The sequence below is a fragment of the Oncorhynchus masou genome, chromosome 25 (assembly GCF_036934945.1).
Source record: "Oncorhynchus masou masou isolate Uvic2021 chromosome 25, UVic_Omas_1.1, whole genome shotgun sequence".
Classification (NCBI taxonomy): Eukaryota; Metazoa; Chordata; class Actinopteri; order Salmoniformes; family Salmonidae; genus Oncorhynchus; species Oncorhynchus masou.
In genome coordinates, this window is record NC_088236.1 from 35,894,581 (window position 1) to 35,910,392 (window position 15,812).

Here is a 15,812-nt window from a genome sequence, read left to right on the forward strand (position 1 = left end):
TCAACTCTCACAGTTAATGACAGGGCTCACTCAGCAACAAGAGAGAACTCATCGTTTACTATAAGAATTTGGTAAATGGTGGAAAGTGTCGGTCCTCATTCAGCTTTCACCTACACTATATATCTGTCATTAATACCAGGTGGAAATATAGCCCTGTTTCCCTGGCTTTTGTCTTTTAAGGTAGTTTCTCTGTTTGGATGCCTGAGGTCTGACTCATCAAAGGTTAAAACAGCATTTTTACTGTATGAGGGTTATACTTTACATTTACCATCAGATTTTTTCTTCGCTGCAGCATACTTGTATGCTTGATAGGACCCTGAGTATAATGCATCCATCCATTAAATCTGTATAAATAATTGTGAATTGTTTTGTTTTTTAATCATTTACTGCAGTAGTAAAGTTTTATAAATAATCCATGGTGTCTCTTATATGTGGCGTTAATTGTCCCTCTTCTTCTCTCTCTCTCTCTCTCTCACTTTCTCTCTCTCTCTCTCTTTCTCATTCCTGTTTGTTGCTTTTTCATCATGTCATACTGTATGTCCCTGTATGTGGGCATGTTTTGTTGATTTGCTCTATTCTGCCTGCTCCATGGGGTTTCACTGCACATAGGCTGCTGTGTCCAAAACACAGATGGTTCTGTCTCCTCTGGTCCAGGTAAAGAGTCTAACGAGGCTACTTTTGTCTGCTTTCCTGTTGATACCAGACACACAGGCACTTTATACACGCAATTACAATTATAATACATTTACGATTACTGTACAACATTTACAATGATAAAACAGAATAATTCTGTGCATGTTTGTCTTGAGCGCGTGGTCATCTTCCTGCTGTTCACCTCACGCTGTGACCACACGCTGGTTGTCCCCACCATCCTTTCCTCTATTGTCTTATCGAAGTTATGTTGACTGTGAGTGATTGTCTGACTGTTGTAGCACCTGGCAACTATCTTTTGTTCAATATCTTTGATTTGATGTATTGTGATCAGATCATTGGATAGCATTTTTCGCTATATATTTCTTTACTCAAATGTTAGATGTGTCATGTTTTGCGAGGTGTTCAACATACTCATCACAGAGCCTATTACAGTGATATAACCAGCCGTATGCACACAATAGGCCTTCCTGTAGCCAGGACAAGTGGTCTGTCTGGTAGTACTGTCAGCTTTCACTTCTTACCATGTAGAGCCCGTGTCTAACTCATTTCACAGAGGGCCGGATGTCCGTGGGTTTTCGCTCCATCCTTGTCCTTGGTTGATCAATTAAGGTCGCTAATTAGTGAGGAACTCCCCTCACCTGGTTGTCTAGGTCTTTAGCTAATTGGAAAAACCAAAAATCCACAGAAACTCAGCCCTCCGTGGAATGAGTTTGACACCCCTTTTGTGGAGTCTCTCTACCCCCCCCGTTCACTCTGCCTGATTACCCTGTTTCTGCACCCACCCAACTACCTTAATATAAACCCTCTTTCTGTTCCTATACCAAGCCTGACAGCCTCCCGACTGTGCCTCTCCCACCATACTGAAGCTGTGAGCCTCCTGACACTGTGTTTCTGTCTCCCGCCCACCAGAAACTGCTTGGGAACTCTTTGCTGAAGCTGGAGGGAGATGACAGGCTTGACATCAACTGTACTCTCCCCCTCACAGACCAGGTAATATAATGAAGAGTAAACTAGACTTTTGAGTGTATGGGTTGATAGTTTCTCTCTTCCGCCTGACCCGTTTTACGTGTGTTGATAACATATGCACTTCATGTAGTCCCACAGTGTACAGTACACTACCAGTGACGTGTATTCTTTCCCCTCTCACAGATAGTGTTAGTGGGCTCTGAGGAGGGTCTGTACGCCCTGAATGTAATCAAAAACTCCCTGACCCACATCCCTGGCCTGGGCTCCGTCTTCCAGATCCACATCATGAAGGAGCATGAGAAGCTGCTGATGATTGTTGGTATGAAAGCCGACTTGACTCAATCAGTGATAACAGCACATATATACAGTACATCGTCGACCGTCTCATTTATTTGTCAGTCCGACTGAATTGAAGGGAGGGGTAATGTCTGTGTTTGGCCTGTAGGGGATGAGAGGGCGCTGTGTCTGGTGGAGATTAAAAAGGTGAAGCAGTCTCTGGCCCAGTCCCACCTGCCTGCCCAGTCTGAACTGGAACCATTTATCTTTGAGACGGTCAAGGGCTGCCACCTCTTCTCTGCAGGCAGAGTAAGTCTAGTGGTTTCTTAGGGGTTGGGGGCATTGATTCAATTGGTCATCCTTTGACCGAAGAACTGCTTATCCCTTATCATAACTGTCAATGACTTTGTGGATGTGTCTGTCTACAGATAGATAATGGGCCTTGTATCTGTGCAGCAATGCCTAACAAGATTACAATTCTGCGTTACAATGACAACCTCAACAAGTTCTGCATTCGCAAGGTGAGTATCACCTCAAAGTTGAAACAAATGATCAGATGGAAGGATAAACACATCACTTTCTGGTTACAGAGGAAATTAAATTGACCCACAAGACAGCTCACAGTGACTAGACATGCACCTCATTTATGTTGAACTGCAACTGAAGAAAAGTCTGTTCCTCCTATCAGTCCAGCAGCTGTTTTCCCTCGCTCGTTCTCTAACAACCTCCTTCCACCCCCCCTCCATCAGGAGATAGAGACTCTGGAGCCCTGCAGCTGCATCCACCTGACCAGCTACAGCATCATCATCGGCACCAACAAATTCTATGAGATTGAGATGAAGCAGTATGTCCTGGAGGGTTAGTGGCTTTCGTTGTTGGTCGTTCCTCTCAGTAAACCCACTGGAACTCATAAGTACCAGAAAATGAACTGTGACCAATCCAAAAATGCTACATGTAAACAAGCCACTCTACTATTCACATGTTAAAAAGGTTGATGCCACTAAATACTTTCCATGGTTATTCTAATGCTGATTCTATATTTACATTTTAGTCATTCCGCAGATGCGCTTATCCAGAACAACTTGCATGAACGCTCATGCAACCCTAAATGCATAGGGTTAAGTGCCTTGCTCAAGGGGCACATCAACAGATTGTTCACCTATTCGGCTCGGGATTAGAACCCGTGACCTTTCAGTTACAGGCCCAACGCTCTTAACCACTAGGCTACCTACCACCCTATCTGTGACAGAGAGCGTGTTATACACTGTGTCGCCCCTGTAGAGTTCCTGGATAAGAAGGACATGTCGTTGGCCTCGGCGGTGTTTGCTTCCTCCTCCCATAGCTTCCCCATCTCCATAATGCAGGTCACCAGCACTCTGCAGAAGGAGGAGTACCTGCTCTGCTTCCATGGTGAGATCTGTCTTGGCATTTGCAACTGCAATAAATTCATCTTGCCGTGGTGATATTGTATTACCTGTTTTACTGTACATATCACATAACATTGTGTTGTATTGCCCCCACACAACCACAGCATGATTGTAAAACATTCCAAGGTACATTCATCGACACAGTAGTTAAGGCCTATTGTTCTGTCACAGAGTTTGGTGTGTTTGTGGACGCATACGGACGAAGGAGCCGCACTGAAGAAATCAAATGGAGTCGTCTGCCCCTGGCCTTTGGTGTGTACAGTATCTGTATCTTCACATAGTACAGTTCTAAGAAAGTGGTATGCGTTGTGGTGGATTTGATGTAGTATTGTCATAACAAGAACATTGCTAGAAATGTGAATCTGAGTACCAGTAGCGTATTTGGTGACTTTTGTAACGTAACCTTTCCTTATCTGTCCTGAACAGCTTACAGAGAGCCCTACCTGTTTGTGACATACTTTAACTCCTTGGATGTGATCGAGGTTCAGGGACATGCTGCACTTGGGTAAAGAAAAAACGACCGAAACACAAACTCACACAATAAGAACTTGCACAAGACAAAAGCTTCAGTATTTGTCCAAGTAGGCCTATGCGACCACAATCAATGCCACAAATTGAGAATAACACACACAATAATAGAGAAGTGATCTCCAATAACGTCCCCCCCCCCCGATGTCTGATTTTCATTTTCTATTCATCCATTGTGCTAAATGGCAGACATGATTGATTTTAGCATGATGTTATTAATTCCTCTCAACTCTCGGATTTGACTGATGGGTATTGTTGTTCCAGACTTGGGGCAAGATGAAATCAGATTGACATCCGCATCGGTTGTTTTGGCAGTGTCAGAGGTAGAACTGGAGCTGACAAATCCACACGCGGCTTGCGTTAACCTTTTAACCTTTTACTGCAGTGGGCTAAATCAGGGTCATACAGCTTTTCTTGTTAAATCTACTTTGCCATGAAAATAAACACCTCACACGGATGGGTTGTGTCATTTTGGAGGCATTTTTTATTGGAAATAAGAATAGAATATGTTTCTCAACACTTCTACATGAATGTGGATGCTACCATGATAATCCTGAATGAATTGTGAATAATGATGAGTGAGAAAGTCAGACGCACAAATATCATACCCCCAAGACATGCTAACCTCTCACCACTACAATAACAAGGGAGGTTAACATTTTTGGGGGTATATGATATTTGTTATTATTATTCACGATTCAGTCAGGATTATCCGTAATCATTGTAGCATTCACATTAATGTTGAAGTGTTCTATTCTTATTTACAATAAATGTTACCCCAAAATGACATACTACATTATTTAACACTAATGTATATTGGGCACAAATTAATCTGAAACACAACCCAAGCAAACAGCAAATGCATCCAACAACTGAGTCACAAGCTTGATGTAGTCATTGTGTTCTATGACTATGGGACCAAATACTTCCCTTTTACTACTTTAATACACACAGTTCATTCGGAATGTATTCAGACCCCCTGACCTTTTCCACATTTTATTACGTTACAGCCTTATTCTAAAATGGATTAAAATGCCCCCCCCCCCCCCTCAATCTACACACCATACTCCATAATGACAAAGCAAAAACAGGTAAAAAAAAAACCAACAAAAACATAAGTATTTAGACCCTTTACTCAGTACCTTGAAGCACCTTTGGCAGTGATTACAGCCTTGAGATTTCTTGGGTATGATGCTACATGCTTGGCAAACCTGTATTTGGACAGTTTCTCCCATTCTTCTCTGCAGATCCTCTCAAGCTTTGTCAGGTTGGATGGGGAGTGTCGCTGCATAGCTATTTTCGGGTCACTCCAGAGATGTTTGATCGGGTTCAAATCCGTGCTCTGGCTAGGCCACACAAGGACATTGAGACTTGTACTGAAATCATTCCTGCTTTGTCATGGCTGTGTGCTTTAGGGTCATTGTCCTGTTGGAAGGGGAACCTTCGGCCCAGTCTGACGTCCTGAGCACTCTGGAGCAGGTTTTCGTCTCTCTGTACTTTTCTCCATTCACCTTTCCCTTGATCCTGACTTGTCTCCCAGTTCCTGCCGCTGAAAAACATCCCCACAGCATGATGCTGCCAGTAAAGAGCCAAAAAAAGAAAAAGTGCTTTACTGTCCCAATAATTACAGAGGCCACTGTATAACTAAAACGTTTGACATAGAAATACCAGATTTTAAACAAAAATTATGGTGATTAATTCTGAAATAACAAAAAATATTAAGAACAGTTGACCCATGAGGCCAGTAGAGGGGAAGTTGGTCAATTGACTGCAGGTAAAGTTCACACACGAGCCGCCGTAAGTGGCAAAGGTCTCATAGACTTCAATGGGAGTAGAGCAGCGTCCTGAAAAACACAAGCAGTTGGCTTGCAGCGACAAAATATGAAATTTGCAGAAGTCTTGAGGGTCCGCCGCGCATGACTGACTAATGAGCAGAGATCATCTTGTCAACCAAACAAACAATGTTTTAATGACATTCGTCCCATGTTAGCACCTTTACCTTATCGTGGACACTGCCATTGGATGGAACAAAACCACACCTGACTATAATCTGACAAACCCCCATGCAGCCGAGTTAGAAGTTCATGCAGCCAAAGCAGCAGTCTTTGCGCTCATACTCCCTAATGAACTTCACTTCAGAAATTAGAAAAAAAATCTGCAATATTACTGTTTGTCCCTCTTGAACCCCTGTAGAAACCTCATAGCCAGAACACTGACAACAATGAGGCAGTCTATAGGGAGGTGGTCAGAGACCTGGCAGCCAAGACAACAACCTCTCCCTCAATGTCAGCAAGACAAAGGAGCTGATTGTGGACTACAGGAAACGGAGGGGTGATTATGACCCCATTCACATTGATTGGGCTTTAGTGGAGCGGGTCGAGAGCTTCAAGTTCCTCGGTGTCCACATTACTAACAAATTAACATGGTCCACACACAACCACACAATAGTTAAGACTGGCACCACCACTTTCCCCTCAGGATGCTGAAAAGATTTGACATGGGCCCTCAAATCCTTAAAGTTCTACATTGGCATCATTGAGCATATTGACTAGCTGCATCACCACTTGGTACAGTAACTGAAAGAAACCCGACCGCAAGGCGCAACAGAGGGTGGTGAGAACGTCCCACAGGACCCTGAACCGCTTCTACCCCCAAGTCATATGACTGCTAATAGCTAATCAAATGGCTACTCTTGACTACCTGCATTGACTGTTTTTTTGCACTGACCCTATGCACACACACTGAACCCACACACTGACACATACTGTATTTAGACCTCAATACACACACACACACACACACACACACACACACACAGCTGCTACTGTCTATTTTCCATCTTGTTGCCTAGTCACTTTACCCCTGCCTATATGTACATCGCTACCTCAATTACCTCGTATCCCTGCACATTGACTCTGTACTGGTACTCCCTGTATACAGCCATGCTATTTTTACACTTTATTCACTGTGTATTTATTTGTGTTACTGCTTTCATTTGAAAATATATATCTTTAACTGTGTATTGTTGGAAAAGGACCCATAAGTACCAAGTTATCATTTCACTGTTAGTCTACACCAGTTGTTTATGAAGGATGTGACAAATAAAATGAGTTTTGAACACTTCCTCAAAATAGTCAGAATTAATCTTAGATAAATCAAGAAATCTGTCATTAATTTTGATGTTTTTGCCAAGGTCTTTATCGCAGTTTTACATTTGGCTTAGCAGTTTGGTGCAGTATTTCTCATGTGCAACAGAACTAGTCGTCGTGTTGAATGACAAACTTCATTTTACTACTCCTACTAGGAGTAGTACTGTTGACCAATCACTGACGAAGGGGCATCGACTTCGGTTACCGAATTTTGACTGAATATTTTTTTGTTGCTGCATGAATACCAGGAAAAAACCCGGCCAAAGACCAAAAACGTACAAAAATGTTTCCATGATATATGCGCAAACTGTTTCTACTGGGAAGCACACAGTAAACTTAAAAAGTTCAGACACTCAAATAATACTGATGTAAATGGCTATAAATCCCCCCATCCAAATGAACATGAAAACATACATTAGCCTAACAATGGTTTGACATTTATATCTAAAATCAATTGAGCATATACTTCCTAGTGTCCTTTTTTACTTTTAAAAGCTAAACAGTTTCTGCGTTATGACAACATTTTGTGACGTTTTTGCTCATTTTGGTCTTTGGGGGGCTGTTCATGCAAAGACTTTAGTAGCCGAAGTCTACACCCCTTCGTCGGTGATTGGTCAACAGTACTACTCCGAGTAGGAGTGTTTGTTGTCATAACAGTACTACTCCTAAACATGAAGTGTTTGTTGTCAAGAGAAGTTTTCAAGACCATTTTTTCACTTAAAAATACTGAACCAAACATTAGTTATCTTAGTTAAAATTACGCGCCAAAGACCTCCTTGGCAGAAACATCTAAATGAATTCTGACTATTTAGAGGAAGTGTTTCTAGCTATGTTGATGCTACGATGGCTCAAAAGGGACAAACCGTAATATTGCTGTTTATTTATAGCCCTGTTTATACCTGGTTCTAATAATGCGTCCTTTGTCCTGATCTTGTCAACATTCTGATTGTGCCCACATTTTCAGACGGATGTAAACGATTAAGACACGTTGCGATCGGATTGTGATCTTTCTGACCACATCCAGAGGTAGTCAGAAAATCATTGTGTTTGGATATCTTACAAGTGTAGACAGATCTGGACAGTCAAATCATTTAAACCATCATTATCTTGTCCTCTAAAATCATTGACAAGTCTCACCATTACCTTATGGCATCAATATGGGTCTTCAAGCTATAAAAAAACATGTGTCACACACTCCATATATAAACTCCCAGTCATTTATTGGGTACATCACCAACCTTTCAGCATTACTGTGACTTTTTCAGGGAAATGTCATTAACTCTTTAACCAGGTTATGTAGACAAACAGTGCAATTAGTGATGTACCCAATGGTGAGGGGTGTGTCATAATGATTAAGTCACTTTGAATGAATTGAGTGAAACTGTTAATTAAAAAATATATATATTAGGCTATTGTTATCATATGCAAACAATGTAATATTGTACATAATATTAGCTTCAACATACATTATTTAATTTACTTTCACATATTTAGTAGTTTCCTATTTCATTTTTTGTTTTGTTACATGTGATCTTTTGGTCCAACCATAATGCATAATAAGCATCATCAACAGAGGGAACATATTGGATGTACGCTGACAGGCTGTAGAAAGAATAGATCCATTTATAAGACTTGTTCATAAAAGAGAGAATTGTTCACAAGGGTCTGAGATCAAAGTCAATATTCAGACCACTAGGGGTCAATGTTTTTAGATAGGATATATCCAGTAAGCCTCCCTTTTATAGTAGTAGGATCTCGATGTTACCTCTCCTTGGTAGAGCAACATGCTCAACGCCTGTGTATTTGAGGGAGGAGATGGGATGGTTAGCTTCAACATTGTGAGCTGCTACTGGATAGTCAATGTTCTTACACCTGATTGAGCTGACATGTTCAGCAATGCGTTGTTTTAATTGTCTTTTCGTTTGTCCTACGTAGGCTTTCCCACATGAACAGGTGATGAGATTCCCCTAACAGGGATTTTTCAACCTGCATGTGGATGTCTGAAGAAGGATGTTTTTATAGTGCTATTGCACTGTGCACATGAGCCACATTTGTAGTTCCCATTTGGAATGGGTGTCAAGAGTGTTTGAGTGGGCTCAGGGGCCAGGTCAGATCTCCAATATTGCGATCGCACTTATAGACCACTAGTGGGGGTTCCTTGAAGAGGTGTGCGATTGCAGAATATGCCAGTGCTTTGTCAGGATTGCTTTCATTTTCTCCAAACTTGGTAGACTTGGTGCAAAAGACAGTTGCGTTGTTTTTCTTCTTTGGTAGAGTTTTTACCAATTCCTCTCTTGGTTTATGAAATATTTTCATTATCATTGCAGCATCAAGAGTTTTGTCCTTGGAGTCTCTCATTTTGAATGTATCTTTTTTTTAAATCATTGCCGTCCAAATCTGTCTAACTGGCTATATGGTAGACCATTCATGAGGGGAGGTATGTTTATGTCAAATAAATACAAAAAATTCTTTTGAAAGAATATCTGTCAAATAATTTGCATACAGGGAGGGAACAGCATATCTGGACACAGTGGACGCAAGAGACACAAGTTACTACCATGTGTATATGCAACGGCTACAACGTGGGCACAATCACAATGTGGATAAGATCAAGACAAAGGAAGCATGTTAGAAGCAGGTATAAATGAGGCTTGTGTCTGTGTACCTGTGTGTAGCCCTCCAGTTCTAGCCCATCTGGACATCCCTAACCCCCGTTACCTGGGTCCAGCCATCTCCTCCGGGGCCATCTACCTGGCCTCGTCCTATCAGAACAAGCTGCGGGTTATCTGCTGCAAGGGCAACCTGGTCAGGGAGTCTGGGGAGTTGCAGAGGACCGGCTCCAGCCGGGGGTGAGCGCTCTCTGTCATGTTCTAGACCCCAAACATTTAGCCAATGGAGCGGAACTACTGTACCATTAACTAAATCTATGGTGAAGGGTAGTAGATGCACATACAAGTAAACAAAGGAAACTAGAATACTAGATACACTGCGTCACAAGTCTTGTGCTAAATGTTGAAAGGGGCTTCAGTGCCACCTACTGTTCTGAGTTTGCATTGCTGTTAGCAAAGCTTGGAAACCAAATATACACCGAGTGTACAAAAGATTAAGAACACATGCTCTGTCCATGAAAGACTGACATGGTGAATGCTATGATCCCTTACTGATGTCACTTAAATCCACTACAATCAGTGTAGATGAAGGGGAGGAGACAGGTTAAAGAAGTATTTTTAATCCTTGAGACATGGATTGTGTACGTGTGCCATTCAGAGGGCAAGACAAAAGACTGAAGTGCCTTTGAATGTGATATGGTAGGTAGTAGGTGCCTGGCGTACCAGTTTGTGTCAAGAACTGCAATGCTGGTTTTTCACGCTCAACAGTTTCCCGTGTGTATCAAGAATGGTCCACCACACAAAGGACATCCAACTTGACACAACTGTGGGAAGCATTGGAGTGAACATGGGCCAGCATCCCTGTGGAACGCTTGACACTTTGTAGAGTCCATGCCCTGACGAATTGAGGCTGTTCTGAGGGCAAATGGGTGCAACTCAATATTAGCGAGGTGTTCTTATTTTTTTTGTTCGCTCAGTGTATCGCAGCCATTGTTATTTTGTCGATTAAAGCCCAAATCTGCATGGTAATGATTTTATCCCTGACTTTTCTCTAATTTGAGCTGAAACAACAGCAGCTTATTTGTCTCCATACATTTATTTGTCTTCTGCCTCGTCTCTACAGCAGCCCCAGTAAGAGAGGTCCACCCACATACACAGAGCACATCTCCAAGCGTCTGGCCTCAGGCCCTGGCAGCCATGATGGGCTTCACCGTGAGCCCAGCACACCACACCGCTACCGGGAGGGCCGAACCGAGTTCCGGCGGGACAAGTCCCCGGCACGCCCCCTGGACAGAGAGAAGTCCCCAGGCCCCAGACTAGACAGCCGCAGAGAGAGATCCCCTGGAAGGTTTGACGACCACCAACGTCTCCACACCGGCTCTGACCGCCGCACACAGCTCACCCCTGTCAATAAGGTACAATCATACACACCCACACTAGGAATTCCATCAATTGGCCAAAAATGTTAGGATTGATTGTGAATTTGGTACACTACAGTCCATTACTACATGGGTCATTCCACGAAATGAGTGCCCTTTGCGTCCCATTAATATTTTAAGTAGATATTGTGCACAAATGTATAAATTGTAAAAGCTTGTTATATTAAATGAAGTGCCCTTTAAGATAGACATGGAACATTCAATAAATCTGATTTTTTAAATATGAATATAGACTTGCTAAAGTGCCAAAACTCAGCATTTTAACATGGCCATCTGTGCACACACTGACTTCTAGGAAGATTTTAACCCATCTAACCCCAACATTTCCCAACATAACCCCAACAGTTTTCACCATCATAGAGCCCTAGTTATTTTGTTGATTTGACTAAGTCAATTCTGAAGATTATTTATATCATGTTATTAGTGATTCATTTTAAGGTCAACCCTGTTACATGAACTGAACGCTCGTTTTAATATGGTGAAACTATTCATCATTATATATTTATTTTTTTAAAGAGACATTGAACATCTAATAGTCAAATCATAGTGTAAAAGCAGACGAGTTGGTTCTACTGTTTTTGGCCATTTCCTGGTGGAAAACTGAGTGGGACGAACATAACACGTCAACCCTGTTACCTATAGATAGGCTAGAATGTTGTAACAAATGGCTATTGACCCTCGCTGTTGCACTCAACAAGCTTCCATTCATGGCAGATATAGATGAAGTTGTAAACCTGCTATTTTATTTGGCTCTTACTTGTTGACAGGCACTTAATAGTATTTTTTTATTACAGATTAATAAATATAGATTTCTATTCAGTTGAAAATGTGCTCTTTATGACAGAATGTTAAAATTAGATTTGTTCACACTACTCAAAAGGAACCTAATTGGTGGAATGACCCACATGAGTAGAGTTGATCTTCTATGGCTCTCTCTGCATTTCAGGTATGGGACCAGTCTTCTGTGTGAGTGACATAAGGAGAGGCTTAGAAGAGGAGCTGTGTGAGCCTCTGTTCACTCTGCACATGGCTACGCCATCGAGGGGCGACCAACCAGAAAACCAAGTCATACCCCACCGCCTGTATATAGTGCAATCGTGATCCATTTACCAACACATACACTGTTGCACTGGGGACCTTTTCTTTGACAATCCTGTCCTTTCTGATACCTGTATTCATGGAAATGGTTGTTTAACAGAGCAGCGTTTGCAGGGAAACCCTATGGATCTATGATACACTGTTTATAAGTACTAAAATCAAGTTGTAAATATTGTTGTTCCCGTTTTTATAGATAAAAGGGAATAATCGGCTGGTAGAGCCAAGTCTATATTTTTTAAAGAAGTGTTTCTAATGATGTTGTAGGGAGAGAAATTATGTTGCAGGGAGACTCGAAATCCAATCTCAAAATCTCATCATCCCAGATGCAATACTGTAGTTTTTGCTTTTCTATGGCCGGTCAATCATGCAAACATTCAATAACCCATGTACCGTTTAAATAAAATGTGTTCTGAGAGAGCAACGCACATGAGCTTTTCACTTGAGATTTACTTTGAACAGGATTTTAAATTCATTGTTTCTACATGACCAGTCTTTTTGGATCAACTTTGTATGGTCCTCTTGACTAGACGGACTTTGATATCTAATTGCATATGATTGCTTAGTAACAACGCGTATCTTACCATACTTTCTAAACAGACAAATGTTTTGCTACAAGTGTTCCTTGTGTTGTTTAACTATACCTAAGATGAATAATAAGCCTATAAGCTTTGTCTGATTTGAAACAGCAGGCGGTGGAGCCGGCTCACCATGCCCTCAGCTCGTTCTGGAGTCTGCAGCTGCTTATTATGGTACAGATGTCCTGTTCTTACTTCTGTGCAGTGAACTATCTATGAAGTCCAGTAATTGTCAGGGTTTAAAAAAAAAAAATCAAAAAAAAAATCGCTTCTTTTTCAAACAAATCAACAACAAAAAAAAAGCTTCATTTGTCACAAAGAGCATGAGTATTTCAGAGCAGAAGTAGTAGTTTTACCTTGATTTTTTTGGGTTTGTGTTTTCTGTCGTGTATTTACACAAATTTGCAGTCAATGAGTATACATCAATACAAGACAATAACTAAAGGTTTTCTTGACTTTTGAAAATGTACACGCATTAAACATGATTGAGCTACCCTGGCAATGTGTCAAGATGCCTTTTTTACACCATACAGTTTACATATCATTAACTTTTGCATGAGAATTATTCCGGCTAGCAGATGGATGGAAATAGCCCATTTTTATCTTACTTTAAATTCTACATCAATGTAATTCTCTTTAAAGCAAATTCAACAAAACAAAATAGATAATAAACAAACAGCTATGTCCTGTTCCAGGAAACAGCTATAAAGTCTTCCTGGACAGAGACATGAGAAGGTTGAAAGTGCTCGTTAAAGAGAAGGGAAAATGTGGAAAAGAAAAGCACATAAGTGATCCCTTTGTTACAGAACTGTGTTAAAACTGCTTGGCACCAGTCTCCCTCCGACAGAGAGACAATCTCGTACACACTCCCAAACACACTTGCATTTACACCTGATTACCGTGCCATTGAAGCGATGCGTCGTACAGGAAACTACTGGATGGGCAGTGAACAGTAATAAGCAAAAGACCAAGATCCCTAAAAACTCCAACTGGTCAAAGAGTAGCGAGAGATCCTCCAGACAGACAATGCGTAAAATACAACCCCTACCACATATTGCCATCACATCCAGCCATGCCCCACAACAGCACCGAAAGAAAAACAGGCTCATTCCTCAGGAGTCCCTCTGTGGGTAACATAATACTGACGAGAACAGCAGACTTTCATTTTCAGCTTTATTATTCAATGTATTTCTGTGGCAGTGTATACTCTGATAAACTTAAATGCTGCGCAAAAACATTGTCACTTAAATATTTTTACCATTCACATTAATGGATTGTTGGATTGACAAGTTTGGTGCCCATCATGCATGTGATGGTGAAACGGCCCTAAACCCACTAGCTTAGTCCTCGACATGGCAGGGGGCGGCAGGGACACAGCTGGAAGCCAGAAGTAAATTAGTGGCCAGACATTACTTTGGACCTTATGTAGCCCTCAATGTCAAACCTCAGTTTGGGAAATGATAACCAAAAAGACCTGCATGGCATCGAGATCTGAAGCTATGGACGACTCAGCTCAGCCCATTGAAACATATATGCTAAAAGCGATTCAAAAGGGCATTGAAAGAAAACAGTCCCGAGTTTTGTCCCTCAAATAGTTCACAAAATGGCTGTCCAAACTATACAGCGGCCCGTTTGCACATAGGCTGGCTGATCCGATAGAGATGTGTGAATTATAACCAAATTTGCTGAAATCCTGCAACTCAATTAGGTGTCCTTGCTAGTACAATAGGTGTCAGTATTAATGATTGGCAGTCTTGAGCAGGATATAGTCTAGGGTTGTTTTGTACTTTTAATGTTCCAACTGATAGCTTGTAAAACACTAAAATCAATAACAAAAAAGGTTATTCTTGACTATGAACATCTGAACTACTGTGAGGGCAGGGAGACGATCTCTGTGTCCATGTACATGTGGACTTTCTGTCTGGATCTGTGTATGGTAGAGGTAGTGTGTATATGTATTATGAGTGGGGGTATAGCAAGGGTTGCTTGTTTTGGACCCCCAGTGTGTCAGAGTATAGGCCATCTCTTATTGATTTGGGTCATCTTCTCTTGGCCCTTCAGATCCACGACTGATAAACATTGATTATCCTGTGGCAATCCAATTGTCTAAATTTGAGACCAAAAAAAAAAGTCAATAAATAATGAAAAAAGGTAGTGATAGCATTAAAAAGGTAAAACCACGGCAGCATCAAAAAAAGGAACACCATGTCCTCTGAAAAAAAAAAATCCATCTTCGCTTTTTCTGCAATCAACAACAAAAAGAAAAATTACAACAAAAAAAACGACAAATGAAAAAACACATTTGCTGACTAATTTAGTGAACCACTACTCAAGGATTCTATACAGTTTCTTTAATGGTATATACTTATGTGAATATATTATTTCATTTATTATTTCTTCATTTATTTTACAAAAATGTATCTGCGAGGAGGTCATTGAATGGCCCTTGGGCAGGGTAAGGTGTGTCTGAGGAGATAAATTAAGCTACTCATCTCATTTCAGCTGGTGAAGACTGCGCTAACCGGCCAGGAGAAGTGCACCCTCTAGTGTCACTGGAAGTTCCACACAGACGCTGTACTATACATTTCATCACCTTGTACTATCCAGCACTTCCTTGGTTTATATAGGACATGATGCAAGGGTGGCTATGAGGATGTTCAAAGGGACACATTGTGATGCATTTATGGCTCTAATGAATGCCCTACAATAAAAATTCATGTTCAACAAATAGCAAAAGAGTAACTAAGCAGTCAGTGTTGGGTAATTAGTTCACCCCTCCTGCTAACAAGGACATATTGTTAAATGAGTTCCTGTCATTACAGGAGGAAACCGATGCAGAAACATGACAGAAGCACATCCCTTAGTGACAACCATTACATCACTTCCTATTAAACCGTGATTGTGATGGATGGAACATGATGTCATGTCCACTTCAGCACCACCATGGTCCCAGTGCCTGCTGGGTAAATTAGGAGGGGGGGGTCATCCTAATTTTAAGTGAAGGGCATGAAGGCAAAGTTAACGAGTTAATTTCCACAGCCTCTCCCTGGCAGACAAAACCCATGAGCGTATTATGTATTTGATATCAAGT

At 41.3% G+C, this 15,812-nt stretch overlaps 1 protein-coding gene across 7 annotated transcripts in view; it reads left to right on the plus strand.

Annotated features, from left to right (window-relative positions):
* The window catches only part of LOC135514211 (citron rho-interacting kinase), a 51,711-nt gene extending 38,736 nt beyond the window's left edge, over positions 1-12,975 (plus strand). For 4 of the 7 annotated variants that reach the window (XM_064937515.1, XM_064937517.1, XM_064937516.1 and 1 more), the window contains 11 exons: positions 1,564-1,644; positions 1,804-1,939; positions 2,066-2,205; positions 2,325-2,417; positions 2,646-2,754; positions 3,178-3,306; positions 3,495-3,575; positions 3,750-3,828; positions 9,676-9,849; positions 10,733-11,024; positions 11,995-12,975. In XM_064937515.1, the coding sequence (XP_064793587.1) occupies positions 1,564-1,644; positions 1,804-1,939; positions 2,066-2,205; positions 2,325-2,417; positions 2,646-2,754; positions 3,178-3,306; positions 3,495-3,575; positions 3,750-3,828; positions 9,676-9,849; positions 10,733-11,024; positions 11,995-12,018 (1,338 nt within the window). In that variant the 3' untranslated portion in view covers positions 12,019-12,975. Of the gene's footprint in view, positions 1-609; positions 655-1,563; positions 1,645-1,803; positions 1,940-2,065; positions 2,206-2,324; positions 2,418-2,645; positions 2,755-3,177; positions 3,307-3,494; positions 3,576-3,749; positions 3,829-9,675; positions 9,850-10,732; positions 11,025-11,994 lie in introns of all 7 variants that reach the window. The other 3 variants (XM_064937511.1, XM_064937513.1, XM_064937512.1) reach the window with 1 other exon arrangement.
* The last annotated feature ends 2,837 nt before the right edge of the window (positions 12,976-15,812 follow it).